Here is a 12,557-nt window from a genome sequence, read left to right on the forward strand (position 1 = left end):
TGACCCAAATGAATCAAAGATAGCACCTTTACACCAAAATCAATACATACCATAAACCCTTTATGAAATCTCCAGAAACCCATCGGGTGGTTTATACAAAATAACTTCTAAAGAGTGCCATGTCCTTAAGTACCAATGAAAATCACCAAAAATAATAAAAAAATTGAGCAAAACCAAATCAACCCATTTAAGTTGAGATCATCAAACTATATTAAAAAGGCAGAACTTTCTTAAAAACCAAGAAAAACAAAATCCTTTGTAAGTTTATAGGATGTTAGGTTAGTTGGCATGGTCTTAGATTTTATCAGGATAATGAATTTATAGGATGTTTGCAAGTTTATCTGAATTAAACATGGCTTGTAATGATCAGAAGATAGTAATGAAGGGACAACGACGGCGACGGTGGCATTTGAAGAGGCACAGAAAAGAAAGAGGACGGAGATTAGGTTTGTTGATGGGAGGAGCATGGAGAAGACAAAAAACCATATCAAGATTGAGACGAGTGTATTTTTAGAGGATGGTATTCAAAGTCGGGTTTATTGCGAGTTAAAACGTTCATTACTACAAATGAGCACTTGGGCCACAACTAAATTCATGACGAAAGTGATAAATTTTCGTCGCTAAATCATTTTGCCATGGAAATACCTTCTGTGGCGCAAGTGGCCGTGGCAAAGAGATAGCAACGGGAAAAATAAGAACGTGACTATTATTGAATTTTTGGCTACAGATTCTCTCGTGACTAATAATTTTCGTGGCCAAAAAAATTTCCCGTGGCAAACAATATATATGAAAATTAAATAAATAAAACGTAAAATAATTTATTTATTTTTCACAATGGATATTTTATTATAGAACCATGACAATCTAGGTACTTGGATCGTAAAGTTCTTTTGATGTGCTACCGAAATTGAAAGTTAACTTTGTTGATATAATTAACATTTTAAATCCTTTTAAGTATTTTTTTTTTCTTTCAAAATTTATCTTTTGTACTCCCTCCTATTCTAAATAACTCTCCCTATTTCCTTTTTCGTCTATTTACAATACTCTCCCTATTTCCTTATTTGGTAAAGTTTTTTGTTATGAAATGACCATCTTACCCTTACTACTTTTCAATAATTACCACCCAACCCACCCTTAACCCATCCTATTATAACACTAACCCAGCCCACTAATTATACAATCCACTAATCTAACCCAACCCACCCACACTTAACCCTAATTACTCCCGCCTTATATTTTCCGTCCCCTCACAGAAAACCCTAACATTCTCTCTCTTCCGCCATTATCCTCCCTCTCATAACCTCTCTTCCGCCGTTATCTTACCTTCTTATCTTGATCAATCTCTAATTTCTTCATCTTATCTTCATCTTTGTCACCATATAATCAATCTATACCATCATCTACATCATTACCATCGATTAAATTCAAAAAAAACATGAAAAAAATTGGGGCTTTTTCGTCTGAAATTGATCTGCGTTATATGGAGAAGTTATATGAAGATTTATATATGGGTGATGAGGAAATGGAGATGAAAGATGACGAAGTTGATGTTGGATTGATTGACGAGGTTGTTGCATGTGGTTCTGATGTTGTTCATTTCACAGTTGGGGATGAGGAGAGGGAGAGGAAGCAAGAGAGGAGAGAAAATGAGAGAAAGGCTAACAGGTGGTTAGCAAGGCGTAAAAAGGATGAGAGTAGAAGACGGTTTATGGAGGATCTATGTAAATATTGGCCTCAGTTTGAAGTTTTAATGGAGTATGAAATTTCTGAGATTGCAAGTGATAAGGTTTCTGAGATTGCATGTTGTTCAGATGTTTCTAATTCAGATGATGAATTAGATCCAGTTGCGATACGAGAAAGCCCGTTGATTACAAAATGGTTTATTGGGGTTCTTTCAAAATATTGGCCTGGTTTTGCTTGATTTACAGGAAGATGAAGGGCAAGGGAGGTCGATTTCTTGATCTTTCTCTCTAATTAATTATTGTTTTTTTTTGAATGGACTAGTGATGATAACTGTTTTCGAAAAAAAATTTACTTTCATCTAAATGAAACTGCCCAATAATCAGTTGTTGAGGGTAGTGTTTAGCCTTCAACGTTGATGTACACGCACTACGCCACCACCATTTGTTGTGAAGAGGCTGTGCATGTACAACAATATTGAGAGTATTGTTTACTAAAGCTGATTGACTAAATTGCTCATGTTTCATGTTAATATCCATAGTGCCATAAACCGAATAATATAAAAGTAGTGCAAAGTTCAAAATGAAATGCTTCAACAGACTTTACAAAATGTGTTTTTGCTTGATTCATGCTTGCTTTTCTTTGGTTTGTTTCTTTGGTTCTGCATGATTCTTTGCTGTTTCCACATTCTTCTTTGCTTTTTCTGCTGGATTGTTTGCTGGTACTGCTGGAATGTTTACTGTGTTTTCTCCTTTCTTCATCTGCGAATATGCTGACAGTGAGTACACATCTAGTCTTTGACATACAAAAACTGTCCAAAATTTGTCAAAATGTTGTGGTTGCTGGATTGTTTACTCAGTAATGTTACCAACAGGGGCATTGTTCCCTGTTGGTTCATTACTACCCTGCCTATGTTCAGTAATGTTACCAACAGGTGCATTGTCTCCTGTTGGTTCATTACTGGTTCCACTGCTGCTTGCTATATCCCCTACATTCTCTGATAATCTGCTTAATGAATTCACCAATTCACTTATGGTGGTTGCATCACCAACATTCTGAACATATTGTATGCATTCTTTCACTAAATCCATGTTAGCATTAAGATATTCAGGAAGTAAACCAGCTGCTGCTAGTTTAGTTTTATGCATATGTGGCACAGGATAATCTATGCCACCTTTTTTTCTCATAATTTCAAGCATACATGCCTGCAATGTAATCCAAACATATTTGAGTTTGAGTGGATCTTGTTCTGTATATGCAGTCACTGTGTTTTGAATAAGTTCTTCCAACTTGATTGCCTTTTTTTTTTGTTGGAGTGATTGTATTGATCTAAAAAATCCCAAATCCAAGACATTTAAGTCTGGTGAATTGGGTGTCTGATAAACCAATTCAATACGCCAACCATCTACTGTTGCTGCCTTCTTAAAATTAGGATCATCATTGTTAATATGTGGTCGTGCATTATCTTGTTGAATGATAACATGTTTACCTAGACATGAAGGCCATTTAGCCTTTATTGCTGGCAACACTGAGTTAATAACCATATCTCTAGTAACTTGCTTGTTTATAGACTCTATGCACTTGGTTTCAAGTGTTCCTGTAGCTCTATTTTTTGAATTTCTAACTGCTGAAACTTGGCTAACAAATGGCCAAATTCCTAACTTCCCATCAAAAATGAGATCACCATTTGCAGCATATTTTGGTCTAGCAACAGCACACATGAACATTACCTTTTCAATGAATGCTTTAGATTGCACACATCTATGGGGTTCAGTTTCCCCCTTAGCCAAGTAAAACCTTGTTGATGGTTTAGTTTTAGAAAACCATTTTTCATCCATATGAATGATATTGCTTTGATCTTTGAAAACCACTCTTTTAGTTACTTCATGATATTGTAAATGTTGAAGACTGAAAATTAATCTAGCAAGTTTGTTTTTATCAGTCAAACCTGGTTTCAATGCATTTGTGTGCCCCCTTATTTGCTTTGACATGACCCATCTTGATATGGTTGACTGGCTTACCCCTAATTGTTCAGAAAGTGAGTGTTGTGTGGTTCTCTTAAGAAGCTCAATTGACATGAGCTTCTCATTGTCTAACACCACCCTGCCAATTTTTCTGCTTCCTTTCTTTAGGCTGTTGACATTGACTGGTATATTTGACCTCCTCTGTGACCTTGCTAGATTCCACACCTCAGTTATTGTCTTCCTGCAAACTGAGTATTTTGCTGCCACTTTCTTCATTACCCCATAGTGTGGTTTTCCATCAGTGCTGTTTTCTAAAAGTGTTTCAAGAATTTTAGATTTTTCTAAGTTAGTGAGATTTTTCATTGAATGCTCCTGATTTTTTTTGTTTGAAAGGTGTTTATGTGAAAGGTATTCTTTGGACTCTTGCTGATAAATGACCCCCACTAAATATCCATTCTATTTATAGCACAAAGAACATTGCACTATTTTAAAATTTTGGTTTAGGCGCAAAAATGAAACTTGTTTGTATTTTGGCTCCATATTTGAATTTTGGTGCCAAATTTCAGACTTGGTGCAAGGATATGTAACATTTGACAGAGTTTTTGGGTTAACTTAGCTTAAGGGACTACTTAAATGGGCCATTCAAGAAATGATGAAGGAAATCTATGGTTAATCTGAAGTCCATCTGTTACTAATTCCTGTAAAAAAAATTCTGAAGTCCGTATTGTTCTGTAATTTTAATTTTACGCTTAATGTAATTTTATTACTTCATGTAATTTTATTAGTCCATGTAATTTTATTAGTCCGTATGTAATTTAATTAAGTTTTAGAATTTGTAATAATTTGAACATCATGTAATTTTAATTTTACGCTTCACCGTCTGTGTTTCGAAACTGTGATGGAAACACTGCATCAGCAGCTGAGTGTATGAAAAGGGAGGGAAACTGAAATCTGGGTAAAAAAGGGAGGGAGTAATTAGTTTCTTAATTTCTCAATTAACAATCTAATTCATAACACCCTCTCTCCAATCTCCTACCCCCACACACATACTTTACAATATAATACTCCCTTCCTTAAATCTAGTGCCCTCCTCCAAAGGGGAGAGTTATCTAGAATAGGAGGGAGTACTATTTAATTACAAAAATGTTACGTGATTTACAAATTTTGGCGGGAAAAACATATTTTGGCCACAACAATCAAATTTTCGATGTTAACCTCCCGGCTAGTGATTTTGACGTCATTTTTTTGCCGAAATAAGCAAAACCATTTTCTCCAAAAAGTAAACTTAATCGTGTTTTCCTAACATTTTTTTTAATTCTTTAGTTTATCAACATTCTTATTCTCATTTCTAATATACTCATTTTTTCGTATATTTTTCTACGCAAACTCTATTGTATGATCGTTGTACCTGCGATATAAAAATGCGACCATTTTTGGTAAAATAATGACCGTTTTTTACAACTAAAGGTCTTTTTCCCTAAAGTGGTCACTATTAATAAAAAAGTAGTCACTTTTTTACCCAAAAAACACGAAAAAGACTGTCGTACAACAAAATCGTTTATTTTCCTAAACTAATTTCTCTGTTATGATTTATCGTTTCTTTTCTCAAATTTTTCACATTATTTGCACATGTGACTTTTATAATTTCTATATTTTCCTTGTGATGCATTCATTTTCAATGAAAAAAAATTCTCCATATTGAATTTTAATATTGATAATTTTTCCAATATGTTTTTCTTAATTGATTTGTGGAAGATCATTTTTTTTACTTTCATTTCTTAGCGCACTTATTTTATTTAATCAATTTTGTAATCTAATTGTCGTTTCTTTTCCACTTCTAAAAAAAATTTCCCATTTTTTTTCTCAACAAGTTAAATTATATATCAAATTCAAATTTTTCTATAAATAACTGTTCGGATTATTATGAGAAGATGCGTAATAGTATGGATTATTCCTATGAATTAATCCATAAGTTTATGACATGAGTTTAAATCCCGTTAAAACATAAATAAATAATGTAGAGTATTATCTTACATTGGGCTACCTTTGCTAAAGTCTTGTTCTTTTAGACTTAATTTCAGCTCATTTCGATTAAGTTCTGTTCAGGTTCATTCAACTTAGTTCAGTTTATCTTTTCACAAATTAACTCTTACTTCAATTCAGTTCAGCTTTATTAAGTGTGTGTTTGACTTAGTTTGTAAAAGTGTTTTTGAACTCAAAAACACTTTTTGGCCAAACACATCATTTTCTAAAAGTTAAACAAAAATTCTCAAAAGCTAAAAATCCATATTTTTGCCTATAGAAATAGAAGCAGCTATTTGTGGTTTCTGCTTTTGAAAAACACTTTTGAAAAATTAAGTTTGAAAAAACACAAACTCATTTTTGAGAATCGAGGCCAAACATGCTCTAAGTTCAGCTCAATTCAGCTTTTTTTTTTTGTCAAAAATAACATGGTCTAACTCGTCTTTCCATAAACTCGTCTTAAAAGTGTCTCATTTCCATCCAAATAGTAATTGGGCTTTTTATTAAACTAGAAAACCTATAACAAGTACATTTAGGTCCGACCCAGTTCTAACACACAAAAAATCTCTCTCTTCTCTCCGTCAGCGGCGGCGATGCGTGGAACTACATGTGGACGCGGGCCCACGGGGGCGAAAAGTGAGCAAGCTTTTCTTGTGCATTTGTGGAGTCGCCACCAATTTATTGTGGAAAATTGGAAACCGTTCGAATACCTCGTGCCATGTCAAGACACAAAGTAGTGACATGAATACCAAGAACTCGTTACCCTTAGCATTCTATGTCTAGAATGACTCTCGTGGATGCCAATGAACACGGATGTTCACAGAGATCTGGAGTAAGGGGTGAGGGTACGTATTAGGAAGCTCTTTTGATCGAACACCTAATCCCGCCCGCCTCGATAGCGGCCTCTACTAATGATTAGGGAAAATCGTCCATACTCGATATGTTGTCGATTATATGCATGCAATGCAACATCCATTAGATTAATCCTAGCATGTGAGAATTAATACTAAGTCGGTGAACACGTAATTTAGCATACAATTAATGTCAAAGTAGGAATTTAGGATCGATTACAGGTGAGAGCATACAAGCAATATGACAAAAGAAATACAATAATAAATACAATAAAGAAAATTACAATAATTACATCGGATTTAATTGATTTATGTCGAAAATACATTTAAAACGGATAATTTTAGGAAAGAAAGAATAAATAAATAAACAAATAGATTAGGTGATAATACGAGTAATAGTTAATTAAATACGTAAACTAATAAACTAGGTCAAGGCAAAAACGGGAGTTCAGAGACAGAACTCAACCAGGAACAGGCGCAGCAGACGCTGCGTCTGTTCCTGAGCTCAGTTCTGGCTGTGAAGCCGAAATTGCAAATCGTTAATGCTCGTTGGTGATTTTAATGCTTGATTATATTATTTGACTCGAATGGAAGTGATTAACAGATGATTTACATGTGATTGAGGTCATAAAAACGATAAAACACGGATAAAATTAATTAGGATGAATTATTTACAAGATTAAAAAAGGTTAATTATGAGAATTAATAACACAAATTAAACAAATTAAATAAATTAATTAGGTTAAACATGTTATTAATGACGAACTAATGATGGCAACGATAAATAACAGATGCAAATATGTCAAAGATGAATTCCAGAGACTCAATATGGATGAATCGAATCTCTAAAACCCGAATTGATTTTAATGACGAAAACCCGCAAATATGGATTATAAGGGATTTAAGTCGGGAATTGAAAGATGATAAATTATTAATGATTTACATGTTAAAATTATCATACTCAAATTATCATGTTAAAAGAATGATGAACAATTGAAGACGAAACAAAACAAATAGACAAACAGAAGACGAAGGAAGAAGAAAGGAAGCAGGAACTGCGGCAGCCTCAGGAAGAGGCGCAGTAGGTGCTACGTCCCTTCGAAGAGGCGCAACAGTTGTTGCGTCCTTTCTCGACGTTTGTCTTCTGTAAATCCGAAAAAAGGGTTTAAAACAATGTTTTATAAATCGGTTTTGAATGTGTTTTCGACGTAAACCTTACATTAATGATTACAAAAATAAAAAACAATAATAAAATAAGGACTATACACCCTCAAACTTACATGCTTGACGAAACGAAATGAACTAAGTTAACGTTTAGTGATGCTCGACTCGAATGTACGACGAAAGTGCCCTCTTAGAGGAATTAAACAGATTGATTAAGTTGATTGATTGTCGAGCTGGTCAAATTGGTCGGTCATGCAAAACGAGGCTGGTACTCAGAAGGATCCGAGCTTACGTGGTCGAAAGTTCAAGCACGTAGACGCCAAAAAGTAAGAACGTGGTCTAGAATGCAAAGGGAGAAGAGAAGGGCGGACACTCGCGTGAGAAATATGAGGAACAAAGGCTCCTATTTATACTAATCACACGACGGAAATTAGGGTTTTCGGAGAAACTTTGGAAGTGAATCTCGAAAAGATACGAAAAATACGCAAAAAAGGACTGAGGAAGAGGCGCAGCAAGCACCGCGTCTCTTGGAAGAGGCGCATCACCTGCTGCGTCTTTTCCTCAGTGGTTTCCTCCTGCGGAAGAAAGATTTCCGTATTTCTATTATGGAATAGCGGATTAATCATATTTCCTTAATATTTTATATGATAATCTCGGGATATATTTTACCAAAGATTAAAAGATTGGAAAATATGGAATAGAAATATCCAGAACGTTCCAGAACATTCTGACTCGGCATTTTAAACGGTTATTAGAAAGTGAAGACGGTTTTTGACCCGGACTCCAAATGTACTCTAATTACTGCCAAAACGACCGTATCGGCGTGTAGATGGCGACTATGAGGTAGACACAAGTGTTTGAGCGACCACTTGACGATAAACTTACAAACTGTCACAAATCGTTCCGTGTACCAAACATGCGGCCCAATCATCACCGGGTGGTTTGCGGGAGGTGCAGAAATGAGGTATCTACAGAGCCCCCACTTTGACTGAGGCTTGGACAAGGCAAAAGTCAAAGTATAGCCATCAGGTCAATCGAAGATTATAACATGGCGACTATGGCGACGCGAGGCGGTTCAAGGGGTCTGAACCAAGGACCTGTCGTCGGGAACATTTTAGAGTCTGTCGACTATCGGGGAGGGTCGTTTAAAGTCCATTAGACTACGTAAGGAGGCTCGCCAGCCATAAGAAGAGACCATATCTGAAATTCCTTGAAACTCCAAAGGGAAGCAAAACGCGATATTGGAAGAGGCAGCAGGACGTGGGCAGGAACTGCTAGGAGAAATTTGCTTGGGTCGGCTTTCAAACAAACTTCGGAAAAGCTTGGGGTTGATGTTGATCTCCACGTGTTGAGAGGGATGATTGTCTGTCCGTGTACTCTCGCTGGGGGAACATAATCGGGGACTGATCTCCATGTCTCGAGAGGGACGATTGGCTGTCCGTGTACTCTCGCTGGGGGAACAGAATAAAGGCGTGTCGAAACACCTGTCAGAAAATATACGCTCGTTGTGGCAATCAAAGTCTTGGTAAAAGATATATATTACGATAGTTTGCAGTTGGCTTGGAAATGCGGGTCCGGGCGAAGAACAAATGTCAAATGGACCAAATATACGATGCGTGGTATCAAGGAAGAGGCGCACCAAAGATGGGCCCACGAATAACGAACTTATAACGAATCTTTAAAAATTCATTTGGAGGGAAACTGAGGAAGAGGCGCAGCAAGAGCTGCGTCTCTTAGAAGAGGCGCAACACCTGCTGCGTCTTTTCCTGAGTGCGGCTTTCCTGAGTAAAAACTCGATGAAATACGGGATTCATTTCATAATTTCGAAACATAAAACCTCAAATATTCTCTCAAATTCCAACAATTTCTTGCTAAAATTTGATCGAAAGCTTGCATTTGCCATGACTAATCGAGGTATGTGTATTAATTTTGCATTAATCTTCCGTATTTGATCAAATTGGATCGACAAATTAGGGTTTTTCAACCCTAAAAAGTCGAAAATTTAGGGGTTTTCCCCCAAATGATTTTGCCTTGTAAAATTGACCTTTCAAATGGATAATTGGTAGTATAAGGATTGTAACCATGTATTTATTTCGAATTTTCGTTGAGTTTTGAGCATTTGAGCGAAATTGAGACGGTCTCACAGCTAAACCGTATATTGCTTCGAAAATAGCCTTAGGATTGCCCATTTGCGATGAAATTTGGTATTTGGAATCCTTGTATGATGGGTAAACTTCCTACCATTTCGGAATTTTGATTTGTGACAGCTTTTTCAGGGCACTTTTTTAGGGCATAATCGCCGTTATAACGAAATGCTGTCGAAATTTCGACTCGAACCCATGACTAGGCTTCAACTTAGGCTTGAATTGACCCAGATTACCACATGAGCGGATGGTTAAGTAGGAAAATTGGCCAAATATGGCGAGAAAAGAGCGATTTTGGAGCTTCGAAAACTCGAAAATCCCTTAATTAAGGCTTGTCGTCACTTGACGCGGCCTAAATTCACTTTAATTTTGCAGGTGGTGAGGCTTCTACGTCAGGGAGAGCTCCCATGGACGTGGACACAACTCTTGACCCTTCTCGTACGCTTGAGGAGGCGTTAGAGCAGGCTTTCACTGCTGCAGTGGCAGCTGCTGAGGACGAGGTCGTCGAGGAGGAGGTTGTTGAGGAGGATGAGGCCCTGAGGCGGGCCAACGTTAGACGAGGTGGTCACCAGCTGAGGGGAGCGCCCGAGTGGGCTGAGAGCTGGGACAACAGACACCTCATCTGGGCTGCGGAGGGTCACCTGTCCTACATGACGGTGAAGAGCTTGGTAACTTGAACTCATCACTCTTTCATTCATCTTCTTTCATTTCTATTTGCTATTCCTTTTCCCTTTCATTTGAACTAAAGATAGCTCTTGCTTCGAATCAAAATAGGAGGCCGGGAACATCAGGTCGTTCTCGGGTTACACGATGATGATGGGGGCCTACGAGAGACTGTTAGCAGAGGAGCAGGCCATCATCGAGCGAGGAGCATTTGGTGCCTTGGTACAGGCTTGGAGAGACATCACGAAGAGGAAGATTCGGGCTAACCTTAGCCTGGTTCGGGCCTTCCTGGATCGGTTTTGGGACACGACCTCTACCTTTCACATGCCTTTCGGTAAGATTAGGGTCACTTTGGAGGACTACGGCATGATTTCTGGCTTGCCGTGCGGGACTGAGGCGGTGGTGTGACCGGAGACAGCCATGAGGGTAGACTCGGCTGAGGCTAGGAGCTTGATCGACTGGAACTTGATGCCGAAGGCTGCTGCGGTGCCCGGGTTGGTGCCTAGTTCCTATGTTCGGGATTACTTTGCTGGGAAGAGACCGGCAATGGTGGTGATCGAGGGGAGGGAGATGGCTCCTTCTCCTTGCACTGCCGAGCAGAGAGCTCGTTTGTGGCTCTGATGGTTCTTGTCTTCGATCTACCTCGGAGACAAGGGAGAGAGGTTGTCGACGAAGCTTCTTCCCTTCCTTTCCGACCCGGGTGGCCTAGGCCGCTGGGACTGGGTCACTGCTGGCTTTGCGATCCTTATTCGCTATATGAGGGCCATGGTTCATCCGGAGTTGATAGAGAAGGGGACTTCTCCTGCCACTGTTGGCCCTGGACTGTTGCTGGAGGTATGGACCTCCATTTTTTTTCATGAAAGATCATTTCTTTATCGAATCACGAAAGATCGTCATTGACTATCTTGTTTTACAGGCGTGGGCTTACTCCTACTTTCCGGGCCTCGCGCCCAAGAGGACGGAGCCAGGGGAGAGAGCTTATCCCGTCATGAGGGATTGGGTGATGTGTCGCACGAAGAGTCAGCGTTCCTTCCACGACGCTTGTCGACAGGACGTGAACGCTCTGCAACTGAACGACGTGAGTATCTTCGAGCCACTTTTCTTTGTTTACTTTTTCATTGCTTTCTTTCGGAATCGATCATATGAATGACCTCTTGTTTGCTTTTCATAGTGGGTGCCCAGGCCTTGGGCGGACTACACTGGTACTCCTCCTTTTGTGGCTGAGGTCTTTCGACCTAGGAGCTCGAGCCGGTTGCTTTTGAGGACGTCGATGGGTCCTGTGTGGTACTTGGGCGAGCGCTTGGCTCGTCACTGCTCCCGAGATGTCTTGACGGTTCCCATCGATCCTCCTCGGACGATGTTTAGGGAGCCATCCGATGCTGAGAGGGAGGCTGACATAGCTGGCGTCGGTGGCGATGCCCTTCTTCTTCCTAGTGAGGACTACTCGGCGTTCCTCTACGGGAGGTTGGCGTACTAGCCAGTCATGGTAAGTGTTTTATTCCCTTTCGATTGACATGAAAACATGATGAATGATCATCAATTAATGAAAACCATCTGAATTTTGCAGAAGGTTGAGGTGGCAGGCATTGAGCCCCCAGCGTACCCCGAGACCCTCGAGTACACTGATGCGACGAGGATGACGACGATCTCCGAGCTTTGCGACTTTGACGCGGCGGTGAGAGATGCTGGTCTAGACGAGTGGCAGCATCTGATTCGGAGGGTATGCTCCCTAATTTAGTCAGCTTTCGTATAAGAATACACTTGTTTAAACTTATCAAATTATTGAGGATCCTTGAAATGTAGGTTGCGCCATCCCGGTTCGTGGCTTTGTGGAGGGTAGCCAACCGTCTACGGGCTACTGCCATCGAGGCACTTGCTGGCGGTCGAGGACGTCAGGTATGAACCTTCCGTTTACTTTATTTTTGAATTTTCTAACTTCCTTATGTTTGAAACGATTGACATGAGCCAATTCTTGTATTTGCAGAGGGAGCGTGACTTGGAGCGAGAGCTTGCCCAGTCCCGGGAGGAGACAGCTCGCCTGCTGAGGGAGCTAGAGGTCCGCGACGCCG

At 39.3% G+C, this 12,557-nt stretch overlaps 1 protein-coding gene across 1 annotated transcript; it reads right to left on the bottom strand.

The window, feature by feature from the left end:
- Positions 1-2,306: 2,306 nt before the first annotated feature.
- Positions 2,307-4,007, bottom strand: LOC141616896 (uncharacterized). Its single transcript, XM_074434053.1, has 2 exons — positions 2,549-4,007; positions 2,307-2,452 (listed from the first exon to the last, which is right to left on the bottom strand). Exons 1-2 carry the CDS (start codon positions 4,005-4,007, stop codon positions 2,307-2,309), a joined length of 1,605 nt encoding a protein of 534 aa, XP_074290154.1.
- Positions 4,008-12,557: the final 8,550 nt, after the last annotated feature.

Source organism: Silene latifolia, chromosome X (genome assembly GCF_048544455.1).
Source record: "Silene latifolia isolate original U9 population chromosome X, ASM4854445v1, whole genome shotgun sequence".
Taxonomy (NCBI): Eukaryota; Viridiplantae; Streptophyta; class Magnoliopsida; order Caryophyllales; family Caryophyllaceae; genus Silene; species Silene latifolia.

What these genes read in the sequence shown, in the direction of transcription:
- LOC141616896 (XM_074434053.1), bottom strand. Translation starts at nt 4,007, where the DNA reads ATGAAAAATCTCACTAACTTAGAAAAATCTAAAATTCTTGAAACACTT. An exon ending in AGGGAACAATGCCCCTGTTG is followed by an intron (nt 2,453 to 2,548) that starts GTAACATTACTG and finishes ACTCACTGTCAG; the next exon opens with CATATTCGCAGATGAAGAAA.